Source organism: Pseudonaja textilis, chromosome 2 (assembly GCF_049901715.1).
Source record: "Pseudonaja textilis isolate UNSWEBS1 chromosome 2, rPseTex1.2, whole genome shotgun sequence".
Taxonomy (NCBI): Eukaryota; Metazoa; Chordata; class Lepidosauria; order Squamata; family Elapidae; genus Pseudonaja; species Pseudonaja textilis.
In genome coordinates this window covers 241,058,508-241,075,376 of record NC_141991.1, presented here as the reverse complement: position 1 = coordinate 241,075,376, position 16,869 = coordinate 241,058,508, and the positions used below count along the sequence as shown (strand labels likewise).

Here is a 16,869-nt window from a genome sequence, read left to right as displayed (position 1 = left end):
GTTGCCTCCTGAAAAAAGCACCTTTGGGACTAAAGCTACGCAATTAAGAAATGATTTGAATTTCAACCTGATTCTTTAGTTCTTGCCTCACATAACTGTATAGATATGCTCTCTACTTTTATTTTTTTGTTGTCCTGTTTATATAGAACAGACCTCCCAGTCCCTTCTCTAGTACATGAATCAGATAATACCTTGAATACAGTATTGGGATTCTCCAGATAGGCGTAGACACTAATGGTTGATTAGTATCTTCAAGCTAAGCTACAAAGTCATACAAAGAAACAGTATAATTTTGTGCTCTGGAGAACTTTTTCACTGAGAATCATTAAGCTTGTTCTCAGAAAATGATTCATACTGAATGCATTCATGTAGCACTAAACCAACATCATTTATCTTTTTTCAAGACCTAGCTACTCTGTGGATAGCAAAAACTTACAGTTTGTTCATTCTTCCCAGCAGCCATATTTGAGGGAGAAAGATTATCATAATTTTCTACCCACAGCTAACAGTGGCCTCAAAGAGATAAATCCCAACCATTGTTCCTTACATAAAGAAAAACATTCAGTTGAAATAAATACCAATGCATCTTTTAAATTTGGATCATCTGCAGCAAAGATCGTTTATCTTTTTTTGAAGCTGTTTTCCTCTTCCCTGTTGCTACACAAAAACACACACAAGAAATAAATTATATCCCCAAACTCAGACAAATATAACTTTTTCTTCTCACTTGATTCCTATTAGAAATTGCTCATTTTTTTCTGGATTTTCAAGAAATGTAACTCCATGGATGTTTTCTGACACACACCTCAGGTTAATCAACTCATAAATTAAGAGCTAGATCCACAATTAATTTTTTTTTTATTCATTAAAACCAAACCTTGTAGATCAGGGTATCAAACTCACGGCGTCACGACATCGTCATATGACGTATCGGGATCCCCCGCCGCCGCCCCCCCAGATGCATGATGCATCCACTCTACGGACAGCCAGTTTGACAGCCCTGTTGTAGATAATAAAGTGGTCATTTATAAGAAGGAACCATTTTTAATTGAACTTTGTTCTTTTGTGCACAGGTTTTTTCATTAGGCCCTTTTATAAGATGATGCTGGGAAAACCAATAACCCTAAACGACATGGAATCTGTGGTGAGTAAATCCTGGAAACCCTATTAACATTTTCAATTATGTATATTGCTTCTTCTGTGGAGAATTTTTTTTTTAATGTCACTATTTCCCAGAAACTCTTAACGTTCAATGCTTGACTAGTATCATGAGATCAGGGATAGGTACTGCTTAGATTTTACTTTCTAACTCTCTTTAAAAAAATACACCTACCAAGGTAACAATTTCAAATTTCTATTATGATTAGATTCAGCATGAAATGAAACAAGTAGCAAAATATTTTCATAAGGCTTTTTTTTTAAATTAGATGTTTGACAGCTGCTCGAAGCACTTCCATGAAAGAAAATAATGAGCATTTTTAGGATTCTTGAATAAATTTAGCACTCTTTTAATAAAGGGTGAAGAATTTAATTATCCAGTTCACTTCAAGCATTTGGATGCACTGATGAAAATGTGGTGCTTGGACTCATGTTTAAATCATCCTACACAATAGTTTCACAGGATGGCTTTATACAGGTTCATCGAAGAGAGAATAGAGCCACCTAAGACATATTTCATCACTTGGAAACCTGACAAGGGTGGTATTCAATCTTGTGTGCAATACATCAACCTCGTGTCAATTTACCAAATACTACATTGATCCTTTTTTTAAAAAATTGGAGGGAGAGGTAGTTCTGGCTTAACGACCAGTCACTTAGCAATCCCTTGAAATTACAAAGGACTCTCCCAAACTGTTTTTACAATCTGGTTCCAGGGTTCTGACGATAGCAAACCCTCCCCCCTCGTGGTCATATGACCACATTCTGAGCACTTAGCAGCCATCTTAGCTTTACAATCTATGGTCATGTAACATGATTTATGATGTTTTTTTGCTGGCCTTTTTAGTCAGTTTCCAACAAAAAACAAAACAAAAACCCACCCATAGGTGGGTTGACTCGCTTAATGATTGCAGTGTTCGCTTAATGACCATTTTGTAAAAAGATCATAAAATTGCGTGCCTTGACTTACGACTGCCATGACTTATAACAGAAGTTCTAAACTCTACTACAGTTTCAAATCAAGGACTGCCTGTATTACAATTTTCAATCTCATTATTTCACTTTTAGAAAATAAAAATAGTTCACTGTGTTGAATTCTGAGTAGCTAATAGGATTAATGGCAAAAGAAAGCAGCCGTTGAAGAAGCCCAGAAGCATAATAAAAATGATTCATTTGATGGGTTTTCAAATTGGCTATCTGACATTTGAAAGATTCAAATGACCAATTTAGAAGTTATATTTGCTGTGTAAAAGAACTAAATCCTTGATTATATGACTTCTATCACATTCACCTTATCCACCTTTTGACACATTTTAAGAAAACTAGGTATATGTCAAGTTGGTTGAGCCAAAATAAATTAGCTGGTAGACATCTTTCAATATATTAATGTTACATTTCCAAAAAGAATTGATTAATGGAAAACAATGTTCTTCCCGCAGGATAGTGAATATTATAATTCCTTGAAATGGATTCTGGAAAATGATCCCACAGAACTGGATCTCATGTTTTGCATAGATGAAGAAAACTTTGGACAGGTATGTTCATGTTATTCCAGCAGCTTTCTTTCATTATTCTAAAATGTTGGTTTCAATGTTGGTTAAATTAGTCCCCACAGTTTTCTTATCAAGGTTTTTTCAGAAGTGGTTTGCCATTGTCTGCTTCCTAGGGCTGAGAGAAAGGGCCTGGCTCAAAGTCAGCCAGTTGTCTTGTGGCCAAGGGAGGACAAGAATTTATGGTCACCCAATTTCTAGTCTGCTACTTTAATCACTATGTAAAACTGGCTACCTATATAATATAAAACAGGAGGAAGAAAGAATATTCAATAAATAATATATTCTGTGTCCCCAATATATTGATTAAATTGTAATTATTCAAAATGTGTGATTTCTTTCCCAAGAAGAAATATTTGTATTTTGTAATCCCAACATTTGAAAACTCTTGCCATCATTCAGTCCTTCAAAGCAAAGGCATTCAGTCCAAGTTTTTCTACCTTAGTCATGAACAGATTTTTAAACGTTTAGCTATTGGATTTGAATATTCTTTTACATAGAACAAGGAAGTAAACATTGCAAGTTAAAACTTGTGATTCTTTTAAAAGCTTCTTATATAAATCTCACTTCTACATTTCCTGGAGATTGTATCACGGTAATGTTTCTCTCTGAATTATTCTCATTAAGAAGCTTGATATGTGTTAGTTAACTTTGCCAGTGTTTAATGTCAGGTATGAAAATGTCCTTTCTGGGTAACCCCCACAAGCTAACAGGCACTCTTGATGTTCCTGTGAAATGCTGTAATTTGAGAAAAAAACTTATTAGCCAGAATGTACCTTAGCAACGGCTTATTGCCACATCTGAAGTCACAGATGAGTAAGCTTGTGATGAACTTGGAAAAGTAGCCATTGTAGCTTCCTTCATTGTGAAGATGAATGTTTTTAATGGAAGACTAGAATGCATGGTAGATGTTATAGGCACATAAGTTTTACAATAAATAAATTATTGTTATTAATTTGAATGTATTACCTACCCATCTCCAATGGGCTATTGTTGTTGCGGTTGTTATGGTTTTTGTACCTTGCTTTTGAGGTCAGTTTTTTATTTCAGACCTGAAACAGAGGAAAAAAGCATGCCCGTGATTATATTTCTTTATAATTAGCTTGCCGTGACAGGGTAACATTTTTTTTAACACCTAATTTGGAGCTTTCCCACAATGTGGGAATAAAAAATATTAAATTCAAAATGTATGCATGTTTGCTTATCTGAGCTTCTCAAAACATTTATTTTTCCCTGAAGGGTGAGAAGCCTGCCCAGACAAATCCCTTAACTATGTTGATTATTTGCAACCTTGGATATGTAACCCTGCAACATCCATCATCATCATCATCTTTTAACAACCCCATAATCCTTTGCGAGGTGGAGTCTGGGCAGCTGAATGGAGCTGAGTGTTTACTGGCCAGATGCCCTTCATGTCACCAATGCAGAGCTATATTGAGCAGATATATTTGCATCCTGCCCAGAGAGAGAAATATCTGTCTCAATTGAGGATCGAACTCACAGCCTCCTGATTGTGAGGCGAGAGCTCCACCTCTAGGCCACCACACTGCTCAAATGCTGCAGCATCCATGCCATAATGTGAACAGTACCAGAATGTTGTACCTTGGTTATTTCAAATAATACTCTTCTTTGAAACTGATTGGAAATTAGATTTAGATTGCAGTCTAACTCGTTTTCTTCAACCCCTTTCCTTGGATTAAACCAGGGTCTTCAAACTTGACAGCTTTAAGATTTGTGGACTTCAACTCCCAGAAATCTTTCTCCGGTCATGTTAGCTCAGGAATTCTGGGAGTCGAAGTCCACAAGTCTTAAACTTGCCAAGTTTGAAGACCCTTGGATTAAACCAACTTTCTTTTGGGAGGTTGATATGTAGAACATTTAAAATTTTGTCTGGCGTATTATTTTTATATTCTGGGAGTTGAGAACCTATAATATCCCTTGATAGATCCCACCGACTTTCAAACAATAAATTTTAAATGGTCAGAATATTTTAAGATAATTAAGTCTCACAACCACTCCATTTTCAAATAAAACACCATGTAATTTTAAGCAGCTTTTTTTTTAAAAAAATTGTTACCTTATGTGAAATGGGGATCTGGTGCCCAGTGGCTAAAATTTTGGTGTCCTGTTATATTTTAGATGGTTGGTTTCTTTAACTCCTTGTATGGTATTCTTTATTTGCTAGCTGTAGTTCAGTACTTCTTGGTTTCTATTTATCTTGGCTAATTAATTGTTGAAAATGTGCCCAGTAGACTGCCTTTCTTAGGTATTTAATCTTGTGTGTGTCTGTGTGTGTGTGTGTGTTGGAAACATAGTTAAGGCTCATTTCATGCAGCATGTGTGACTCAACTTTTATTCAAATGCATTGCTTTAGATTTGCCTTTTTAAACAACAAAAATTGCAACGTGTACTTTTTTTTCTTGTTACTGTGTAAAACTGAATTTATAAATGTACGTACAGATGTCTGCCTGTTGCTTATCAGTTAAAAAAAAAAAAACCTAGGAAACATTTGCCCGTGATCAGCACACTTTCCTTTGGGATTTATGACTTTATTTGAAGAAGTTTAAGCCATCCATTTTCTTTTAATCCTACAGCTAAAACAAAACAGCTCTGTTGGGTCTGCAGAGATACCCAACAGTACTTGATTGGTATTCCAAAAACTGCCATTGATGTCCCTAGGGAATGTTGTTAATCCTTTTATAACAGAGCAGATGACATGCCAATCTGTCTTCTCTTTAGCTTGTTAATGAAACACAGTGCTTGATTCGGATTGATCAATTAAACTACATCTGTTCAACTCTTCTTGGAACCTTAGCCCAGAACATTTTGTCAATAACAACTAAAATAATTAAATAACTGAAAGGATATTTAAAATCAGAATCTTCTATAAATAGCTTGATCCCCATTATATGTAAAAAAATTGTATTAGAAGAGCAAGAAATGGTGCATTTCAAAGTATAATGTCTGTTAACTAACCGGTTTAATCATTCTAAAATAAGTCTATTTATCTATCTTTCTGTCTTTGCAGACGTATCAAGTTGACTTGAAGCCAAACGGGTCAGAAATCATGGTCACAAATGAAAATAAAAGGGAATATATAGAGTAAGTTTTTTTAAAAAAAAAACTATTTACTTGGTCAGTTTAAGTTTTAGCAATTGGGATGGCTTAGAAGGTGAAAATGGATTTCAAGAAGACTACCATAGAAACCATACAAATTCAGACTCTTTTAGAAGCAGTTGTAGACTTGGGCATCTCACTTTAAGGGACATAAGCAAATCTTATTTAAATACCCGGATATAAAAATAGAACAGAACTCGCTTTGAATTACTCCTTTAAATTCATCAATAATATTCTACAACCATCCCATTGGACTCTAAAAGAATATCTTAGGAATTACCCAGATGCTCTATGTATTCATGTGTTTTGTAGATAGTAAAATCGGATCTTGAAATGTGAAGGTTGTATTTGCCTCATCTCTTTTATTTACTTTTTCATTTCAGTTAAATGAAAGATTATTGAAGGTCAAAATGGAAACCAAGATAAAGTTAGGGGAAGTGGTTTAAGCTATTTGAATAATTGTGTTTTTGTCCTAATGAAATGTTGCATTTTTCTTTGTGTCCTGTAGCTTAGTCATCCAATGGAGATTTGTCAACAGGGTTCAAAAGCAGATGAATGCATTTCTTGAGGTGAGATATTTCACGGACAATACATTGTTTGTCTTTGCCACCTGGTCCATTCTGGGGAGAGAGGGAGGGAGGAAAAGAAAGGGGGAGGGAAGGAAGGAAAGAAAGAAAGAAAAGGAGGGAGGCAGGGAAGAAAGGAAGGGAGGAAGGAAGGGAGGAAAGAAAAGGAGGGAGGCAGAGAGGAAAAGACAGGAGGGAGACAGAGAAGGGCGAGAGAGAGATTTAAAATATTCATCTAGGAGTTTATGTGAACGCATATGAAAATCAGTGCTGTATGATTTTTCATATGTACTCATATAAACTCCTAGATGAATATCTTGCATCCCTCCCTCCCTTCCTTCTTCCCTCAGCTCAGTGGAGCCATTTTCCATTTCTTCTTTCTACATCCTTGCAATCAAAGGAAGACAGTGAATTCTGTGGGGAAAGTTGGGGAGGCAGGAGTAGGAAATTAGTGCCCTGCCTTCAAAAATAAAATTATGACCTAGAGAATAAATTGTCCATTGCGGTGGGACCCAGCCATGCTTATTACTCAGAACACCAAACTTCATCTTAAAAATCACAGTTATTCCTTCACCGCCAAATCCTTCTGAGTTCTGCATGATCATTCTTTATGTTCCGATTCAAGAAGCAGAAGAAATGGGTGAAGGTTGCCTGTCGTTCTTTCTTTCCTCGTTGATTGGCATAAACCATTTTAGCTCCAATTCAAACAGACCTAGGAACCCGAACCCATGGCAGAGCTGAATGCACACAATCTGTCACATGGAATTACTCTTGGCAAGGATGAGCAACTCCCTGTGGAAGCTGCCTAAGTATCTGAGATTACAGGACAACATTTTTTCCCCAGACCTCCCGTGTTTCACTTTTTCCCCACATCTCCCAAGTTCTCTGAATTTAAAGCGATTTATTGTAGCTCTCCTCTGAGCTTTTACTTGTTAAAATGCATCAGCAGTGCTAAACTATGAGACGTAACAAAATGAAATTCAATGTAGAGAAAAGTAAAATCCTACACTTAAGCAAGAAAAACCAAAAGTACCCATATAGACTGGGTGAAACCAGGCTTAATAGCAGTCACTGTGAGAGGGATCTTGGAGTCTTAGTGGACAACCACCTAACTATGAGCCAGCAGTGTGCAGCGGCATCCCCAAAAGCCAATGCAACCCCAGGTTGCATTAACAGAGGGATTAAGATCAAGGGAGGTACTAATACCACTCTATAAAGCCTTAGTAAGACTACACCTAAAGTACTGCATCCAGTGTTGGTCACCATTCTATAAATAAGATGTTGAGACTCTAGAAAAAGTGCAGAGAAGAGCAACCAGGATGATTAGGGCACTGGAGGCTAAAACATATAATGGCTGGTTGCAGGAATTGGGCATGGCTGGTCTAGTGAAGGGAAGGACCAGGGGAGACATGATAGCAGTCTTCCAATATTTGAGGGGCTGCCACAGGGAGGAAGGGGTCAAGCTATTTTCCAAAGCACCTGAAGGCCAGACAAGGAATAAGGGATGGAAACTGAACAAGGAGAGATTCAACCTGGAAATAAGGAGAAATTTTCTGACAGTGGAACAGCTTGCCTTTGGAAGTTATGGGAGCTTCATCAATTGAGACTTTCAAGAAGAGATTGGACTCCCATCTGTCAGAAATGGTGTATGGTCTCCTGCTTGGGCGGGGGGTTGGACTAGATGACCGACAAAGTCCCTTCCAACTCTGTTAATCTGTAAATATATTTAAAATGTATTGAAATCCATTTGTTTTTCTCTCTCTTGTTTCCCCATTCCTGTTTCAGGGATTTACAGAACTCCTGCCCACAGACTTAATTAAAATTTTTGATGAAAACGAACTGGAGGTTAGTTGCCTTTAAGCCAGAGGTTTCTTTGGTGGAAGCAGTTTGAAAGATCTTTGCATGTCTTTAGTGGAGTGGGAAAAAACGTGTTGGCCTAAATTCTGTGAAGATTTCTCCATGCATAAATAGCCATCCTACAATTCTCTTGCTTTAGATGAGTCTATTTAAGAACGCACAAGCATGTTTTTGAAGTTCCTATTGCCAGCTAAATATTTAAGTAAGTTACAAAAAAATAAAACAAGCCATAGCCCAATCCTGTACAGGTAGTCCTTGACCTATGACAGCAATTGGGAACTGGGATTGCCATTGGTAAGTGGCCGTCAAGTGCAATTGCTTCACTTAATGACAATTGCTTCACTTAATGACAGCAATCCAGGCAGTCCCCATTGCCAATGTTAAATGAATGTTCCAGTCATTAAGTGAATCACCTTCCTGCAGCTTCCCATAATCATGGCAAAGCTGGCAGGAACTTGCAAGTCACAGGTGCTGCCAGTTGGGAAGGGAGCAAAGGCACGAGAGAGTAGGGGGTGGGTTCAGGGAAGGTGCCTGTTCTGACCTAGGCTTCACAAAATCACGAAGCAGACTCCTCGGCCTGACAAAATCCCTTTTTATTTAGGCTATGAATTCCCCTCATTCACATCCAGCAGAGTCCTGGCAAACAGTCTTTCAAGAGTGATTTACAATCACAGACCTTATCAGGCTTGGAGATTTGCCAGACCGATAGCTTCCAAGTGCAAGCAAAAATACTTGGCAAGGAGTCGGGAACAAATCTAAATGAATGAACTAATTGTCTCCTGCAAAAACCACTCCCCTTTTGCTCCTCTTTATTCCCTATGGGAGGGGGGCCATTCATTGTCCACCTGTGCCTTTACTCCTGAGTCGACCCTTGTTCCTTAATTGTTCCCTTCTCCTGGCAGCTCTGTGCATGCGCACATCGGGAACAGGCTCCAGCTGTTCTTCTGCCCCACTGAAGGCAGCTGATAACTGTCGGACGGCCCTGGCCTCATCTCTGCCTCCAATGCAGAGCACTCATCGGAGCCTTCCCCAGATTCCAGGACTGGCCCACGTTCCTCCCCCCAACCTCCTCACTGCCCAAGTCTGCCGCCAGCTCCGCTGGCCACTGGTGGGCCACAACAGTGCCCAAGGGCCTTAGGACTGCTTGGCTTCTGAAGATTTTCTCCTTGCAACTGAAAAACCAGTTTGGATTTTGGAGTGAAGCATTTTCAGCTGCCCCTAGAGATGAGAGGGAGTTTTCTTGGAAGGTGGCAGAACCTTCTGGTCTTCCCTGTCTGCTTCTCCATTGACTTTCTGGGGAAACCATCAGAGAAGATTTTTATATGGCGATCACATGATCATGTGTAATTGCTTCCCTGAAGCTTCTTAGCTGGAATTGTGCAAAATTGATCTGCACAGACAGGTGTAAGATTTTACTCAGAAAATTATCTCATTACATTCACACCTACTTACTCCTAGTTAAGCAGGTAAAAGTAAAAATTGGGCTTACAGCAGCAATGACTGCTTTCCAGGGTATGGATCGAATAAAACATAGTATGCAGAGGATAAAAGGGGAATGAAGGAAACAAACGTAGAATGTGGTTTTCAAACTTTTATGTTCCTCGAAGGAATGTTTTTTAAAAAAAGATACAAATCAACTAAACAAAGAAGTTTTGTTCTTTTTCCATAGAAAAAAAGTTAGTAGAATTCGTGCAGCCTGCCACAGCCTGTAATATTAAGTGTCACCCAAAGTCACTTCTTGTGAGATGGGCAGTTATGCAACTTTAATAAATAAAAATTAATATATTGGTCCCGTATACAATAATATAGTAATCCTTAGTACTCAGTAAATACAGAGAGGATTCTGTAGAAGTTCTCAGTCATCCAGATCATGGTTGTCCCAAAGGTGCTTTTTCCGGAGGCAACAAGACTTTCTTGTTTTTTTCTTTGAAGACGTTTTCACTTCTCATCTAAGAAGCTTCTTCAACTCTTCCATCCCCCAGTATCCTGTCAGAGCTGAAGAAGCTTCTTGGATGCGAAGCGAAACTTCTTCAAAGAAAAAACAAGAAAGTCCATTTGCCTCTTGAAAAAAAGAAGTATCTTTGGGACACAGAAAGGATTGTTTGTTGTTACTATATGTGAGCTTGTATTTTAACTGAGACTAATGTGTTGCAACGTTTGCTCTGAAATTATTATTTTTGTTTAATAGAGGTAAAACAGTTCTATTTATGCATGTTACTGAAAGAGAAAGGTTTCAAAATATTGACTGGTGCATAATCTACAAGGATTGCAAGACTAATATACACATATGTATATCGTATATACTGTACCTATGTATATACTTCCCTGATCACAACTCTGTAATAGGCAAAAATGCTCATAACATGTTTACATAGTTTTATTAATTTATAATATGACATACAAAAAGAATGCAAAAGCAAATATTAGGGAAATTAGGAAAGGAAAAAGGGAAATGGATATTGAAGGAAAGCAAGTGTGATGACCCAGGGCATGGCACAAAGGCAACACAGTCAGATAATCAGTAGGAGTCCCTTTTATTAGCTCCAACTTTGCCCCCAATGTCCTGGTTACCTTTTGGGTTGGAGAAAAACTCTCCCAGGAACAGCCGTTGGCTGCAGAGAATCAAGTCCAAAACGTGGTCAACAAAAGCTGTAAATGCAGTCAAGGCAAGATGAGGTAATTAGTCCAACAGAACAAGAGAAAGAATGCCAGACATGAAGGTAGTAACACGGTTGAGAGGATGTAAGGAACGCAGATAACCAAAGTCAACACAAGATAAGCTCACGTTTGTTCCCAGCAGACGCCGCACTCAACTTGCATCTCTTTTAAACTCTCATTCCCAGGTGTGGCTAATGAATGGAATCAGGGCCCTTTCCTCCCCCGTAAGCCACGCAACCTACGTTGCTCTCTTGTCTGTTTCTCCCTATGTGCCCTAGGATGAAGAGGGGGTGGACCTGGGTCTTCCTCTGAATTCCATTTCCCTTGTTCTACCTCTCCTCTGCTCTGCCCAGCCGGATTTTGCCCATCCCCAGTTTCCTCCACAGCCAAAGGAGCCACACTCCCACTCCCTGTCAGCTGTTCGTCTTCCTCCTTGGATTCGGACTCCGACAGGGGCATGACAACAATGGAAAAAGGAAAAAGGGGGCATTGACTTCCAACTCCTTCAGTGGAGTAAAATATGGCATTAAGCCATTTCTATCACAACAAATCTATCTGATACAATTTGTAACCAAAATCAAAGTTTCATTTTTTTCCCGCCTCAAGCACAAAATCCAGAAGTGGTTTCCAAGTAGAAATAAAAATATATGCATTTTTTTCTTTAATCAAAGCCCCCAAAATGCTCCTAGTCCATGTCCTGATTTCCTTTCTCAGCAATGTCATTCCTTCACAGTTGCTGATGTGCGGTCTTGGCGATGTTGATGTGAATGACTGGAGGCAACACGCAATCTACAAGAACGGATATTGTCCAAACCACCCTGTCATTCAGTGGTTTTGGAAGGTAACAATGATTCATTCTGATGCTGTGCTTTAACTCCCAACATTTGACCGCTTTATTTATTTTTTTTAAAAAAAAGAAGATTGCAGCCTGTTCTCAAATTGCCTTACCACTTGCAAAGTCCTTATTAAAAGCAGTAAGCCCCTGGGTGTGAGATTCACTGGTAATTCATTCATCAACTTCCATAATAATATGTTTTATAGGCTGTTTTACTGATGGATGCTGAAAAACGTATCCGGCTTTTGCAATTTGTAACTGGGACGTCACGAGTGCCTATGAACGGATTTGCTGAACTTTACGGTGAGTTTCTGTGAAAGTGATTTTGATGGTCTCCAATTACTTACATGGGATATCGGGAAAATTGCTCTCTTGTGAACAACCTATTCTTTCCATCCTAAATACAAAGGTATGAAAATATTTCTTTATTAACCCCATTTATAGACCTCCGTGATCCTTAAGGTCTCTCGTTGGTTCAAAGGAAAAAGTACACAATAAAACTGCACAGTTAAAAAGATTCTCAAACCAATGATTAAAAAGAATACAAACTGAATTACCAAGATAATCTGTAAGCCAACTAAGATGGTGACATGACCCAAACTCCTCCAAATGAAGTTCTGTTCTGAACTACTTTGGAAAGCTATCAACATGGAAATCATATGTCCACAGGGGAGAGGGCATTCCAAAAGACCAGGCCCACAACCAAACTCTGGGCAGCTTACAAAATCCCCAGAAAACAGTTGAAAGTTTCTTAACAGAAACAAGCAGCTCAAACTGCAACAATTAGAATTACAGACAGTACAAAATTAAGATGGGCGTGAACAGGACCAATAGATAGCAGTCCCTTGACCTTCAGGCCTAGGAGTTCAGCCAGGCCTTAAGGCCTTTCTGGAGCTCCAAGAAAAAGACACTGTCATTGTCTTGGGGTGGAGGATACATTTCCAGAGGACAAGGGCTATGATAGAAGGAACACTTTCTTGATCCCTTATGACAGCATTTAATTGAAGGGACCTAGAGCAAACCCACTCTGCCCAAATCTTACTGGGCTGGTAGAAGCCACTGGAGATAGATGGTCCCTCAGATAAGCAAATCTATGCCATGAAGGTCTTTAAAGTGGTAACCTTGAATTGCACCCAGAAACTTACTGGCAACCAATGCAATTTATGTAGAGGTGGTAACACATGAGTACACCGGGAAGTGTCCTTTACTGCTTGCTCCACTTCATATGTTTGATAATTATTTGCCTTGGGGGCCACTCTGTTGCTAATGTTGGAAAAGTCGGAAAAGTAATACTAAAGTGCAACTCTGTGAAAGTTATAAAACAAACATTACACTACCAGAAGATTATCATTTCTGGTAAAAAGTAGTTCCTCCTGCTAAGGACTTGCCAAGATTCCAGATATTGAATCCAGATATTTTCAGCTTTTTTTTCCTAAATCAAATCCTTTTTTCAATGGAAATTGCTGAAGATTGGAATTTAAGCATTCAGCAAACAGAATTCAGCATACACAGAATGGTGAATGCACTGAATGTCTACAGAGAGGGAGGGATGAGATGGTGGATGGATGGATGGATGGATGGTCGGTCATTCATTCATTCATTCATTGGTTCTCAACTCATAACACTAAGCATGTCTTGATCAACGTATAAAGAGGGTGAGTCTTTTAGAAGAATCTGGGCCATGTGATGCTTTCTTCTACTTTAAACCCTACTGACTGACTGGTTTGGGGCTTAATTCATTCTTGAGCATATATGTGATCTTGTTCTCAGCCCCTGATCCTTTTGATCTACTTAATTCTTGGCTTCCTCTTCATAGTTTAGTTCATTAATAGGAAAAGCAAACACATTATTAGACATATTTGTAACCGGAGCCACTGTTCTTTAGAGCAGGAGTCCTCAACCACCGGGCCGCGGACCGGTACCGGTCCGTGGAACATTTCCTACCGGGCCGCTGGTTTGCTGGGCGCCGCCATCTTGTTTGACGAGAAAGTGCTTCCGGGTGAGCTTTTCCGGTTGGAAAGCAGTGTTTGGGTCCTGAAGGAATCCTCGCGCCATAGTTTCATCGAAGGGGGGGGACTTTGAATGAAACTAAGGCGCGAGGATTCTTTCAGCACCCAAGGCAAGGCGAGACGAGCGATCGTCCTGAAGCCATCCCAAAGCAAAGCCCATTGACAAAGGTACAAAGGAGGAGTTGAAGGTGGCGTGGAGAAGTGGGGGACGGCTGGCTGGCCGGTTGCTCGGCTCGCCTTGCCTTGTCATACGTGCTGATGCCGGTCCCGGGCCGCGGATCATTTTGTGATGCTGGTACCGGGCCGTGGCACAAAAAAGGTTGGGGGCCACTGCTTTAGAGATCTCAGCTGAGTTAGAACAGTCTTCCTCAACCTCGCTTCTTTAGGCATAGTGGGATTGCTTGAAACTCCTAACTGGTTGAAAAGCAGAGTTGAAGTCAACGAGGTAAACAATGTTACAAGCTGCAATTTTACAAGTCTGTTCATATGACCATATGACCCATTGATGTCCTTCTCTTGAACTAGGTTCAAACGGTCCTCAGCTGTTTACAATAGAGCAATGGGGAAGCCCTGATAAGTTACCCAGAGCTCACACCTGGTGAGTATAATCAAGCATTATATTTACAGTAATTAAATCTGACATTTTTCTAGACATTTCCAAGGAATTCACTTTCAGTTGAATGAGATAGGAGTTCTTCCCTATGTAAACCTTCCACGTTAACCTTTATATGTTAGATGTGTTGTATTTATGGATGCAAAACGCAGTAATTAAAATGTTCTTGCTATTAAGACTCTTGTGAAATCTTGAAAAGGGAGACATTTTAGAAGACACAGCCATAAAACTTTACTGTTTTTCATTCCATAAAATTCTCATAAAATTCACTCCATAAAATTTACAGGCAATTGTAAAGAATTAAGCAGAGATAAAAGAACTGTGTTCTGAGCACCAATTGTTAAAGAATACCCCCTCCTTACAAATATATGTTGGTTAATACAACCTAGGCAATCCCCAATCCCCGTTTTTAATATATTGTGGTTACAGATGTAAGGAAATCTGATCTCTCATACATCAATCCAGAAGCTTTTAGGTGAAAAGTTTCCAGGTGACCTTATGCCATATTTCCAGAGTAGTTCAGAAAAGGAGAAATATTAGCAAATGTTAATTCTAAGACAGTCTACCAAAACTCTTAAAAATAAAAATAGTCTATAGAAAGAAGTCAAATTTGATAAGCGTTTTAATTTTTTTCCGATGCGCTTCTTTCAGAGTAGGCTCAAACAAGTAACTCTTTTCTTTCCTTCATTATTAAAAAAAAATGGAATAATTGGGGGGAAAATAAAGGAGGGGAGAAAAATCTGAAAGAGCAGAGACCTGCTTCTTCTCTAGAAAATTGGAAGGAAGGAAGGAAGGAAGGAAGGAAGGAAGGAAGGAAGGAAGGAAGGGAAGGAAGGAAGGAAGGAGAAAATGTGGGAGTGAAAAAGGCATCGACTGAGGCTTCTCATTGTCACAAATTGCATGTGCTGAGAACTTACTGAAATATATGCTGAAGAAAGTGTATTCTTCAATGGGTCCACCAAGATATTTTTGTGCTTAGATGAAATTATCTGGAAGGGGTTTCCAATCTCATACAAGTCAAGAAACCTGTCACTCTTTCCCCCAGAGTTCCCTTCAAGGAAACAAGGGATGTTTCAGAAGCAATTCTTAGGCACAGATTGTCATACTCTTTGAAAGAACTAAGTATTAGTAATCAACAGGCTAAGATCATGGCAACCATGTGCTCAAGTATTTGTGGCTGCTGTTGCTTCTGGCATACCTAATTTGCACCTGAAAGGACAGTCTGCAAGAATAAAAGGTCTGGTTCCTCCATAAAATTTGGAATACAGCTGGCAGAAATCCTCTCCTTTGGACTTGCTGTTAGGGATAAAAGATATTGAAGTTCAGGAGATCCAAAGAAGAACTTGTTGCCTACCCATGGCAGAATGATTTGATAGGATAGCGGTTTCAGTTAAATTTGAATTGGAAAGATGATTACTTCGCATTTTTCCAGAAATCTAGCGAAGAGGATAATTTTCAGAGATCTTATATGTGTGTTCCATATTTACATCAAAATGTAATTTTGATATATCTGGGTCATGGTACTATTATTAAATAAACGAGGACTAATATTAATTATATTTAGCCTATATTTAAATAATTTTTTTTTTGCCTTTAACACTTTTTCCCAGGTTTATCTAACATGCTACTAACATGGGAAATGCAGTTCTTATATCTAAAAAAGGGAAAGGAAGGAAAGAGAAGAAGGGGATGGAGTCCCTGCAGATTTTACACCACTAGTCATTGCTGACTATAGGGGACAATGCTCATTTCCATCTCAAGGCCATTGAGTCAGTGCTGTCCAAAGACATTTTTCAGCCATGTGGCCAGCATGACATTGCAGAGTGCTGTAACAAAAGTGGTACCTATTTATCTACTTACATTGCCATATTTTCAAACTGCTAGGTGAACAGGACAAGAACTCACCCCATCACAGAATGCTTGGGTCTTGAACCCGAGCTGACAGCTTTCCAGCCCAGCATCATAACTGCTGAGCCATAATACTGATTTTATAGCTTTATCAGAGCAGATAGTAATTTTTCTGTTGAAAAGTTACATCTCAGTATTGGGAGGTATTTCTGAATAAATTGGGAAATGGCACAGAGGGAGAGGGCTGGTGGTAAAAAATGGAGGATTTGATGGAGAAAAAAGCTAAGGCCACTATTGGTTATAATTGTGGTATGTCACCCACAGAATTCCACCCAAGAAATCTATCAAACTATGACAACCTAATCTTTCTTCCATTTCTGTTCTCTACAAGTCCACATAAGAACTCAGATTTAGTCTGTCAATTGGCTACATGTAATACTGCAAATCTTAGTTTTTCCTCGTTTGAGGGCCACACAAATTCATTGCAGAATTAGAACTGACCAGGTTTTACCTGAACATCTAGCTAGGAATTTTGCTCATTGGTCACTTCTCAAGAGCGGTTCCTTCCAAACATGGTTTTTTTTGTTTTTAAAAAGGTGAAATTCCTCAGAAATGCCATGAGTCTTTTCACTGTCTGAAAAACCAGGTACTTAATTTG

At 39.0% G+C, this 16,869-nt stretch overlaps 1 protein-coding gene and 1 long non-coding RNA gene across 20 annotated transcripts in view; one reads left to right on the top strand and one right to left on the bottom strand.

Moving 5' to 3' along the window:
- Positions 1–16,869, top strand: part of NEDD4L (NEDD4 like E3 ubiquitin protein ligase) — a 301,315-nt gene that overhangs the window by 281,031 nt on the left and 3,415 nt on the right. For all 19 annotated transcript variants that reach the window (XM_087927427.1, XM_087927425.1, XM_087927423.1 and 16 more), the window contains 8 exons: positions 1,074–1,144; positions 2,598–2,693; positions 5,737–5,810; positions 6,334–6,394; positions 8,177–8,236; positions 11,640–11,747; positions 11,948–12,044; positions 14,276–14,348. In XM_087927427.1, the coding sequence (XP_087783553.1) occupies positions 1,074–1,144; positions 2,598–2,693; positions 5,737–5,810; positions 6,334–6,394; positions 8,177–8,236; positions 11,640–11,747; positions 11,948–12,044; positions 14,276–14,348 (640 nt within the window). The remainder of the gene's footprint in view (positions 1–1,073; positions 1,145–2,597; positions 2,694–5,736; positions 5,811–6,333; positions 6,395–8,176; positions 8,237–11,639; positions 11,748–11,947; positions 12,045–14,275; positions 14,349–16,869) is intronic.
- Positions 3,233–4,913, bottom strand: LOC148127439 (uncharacterized). Its single transcript, XR_015742405.1, has 3 exons — positions 4,786–4,913; positions 3,682–3,760; positions 3,233–3,600 (listed from the first exon to the last, which is right to left on the bottom strand). It is a non-coding gene; the product is annotated as an uncharacterized LOC148127439 (long non-coding RNA).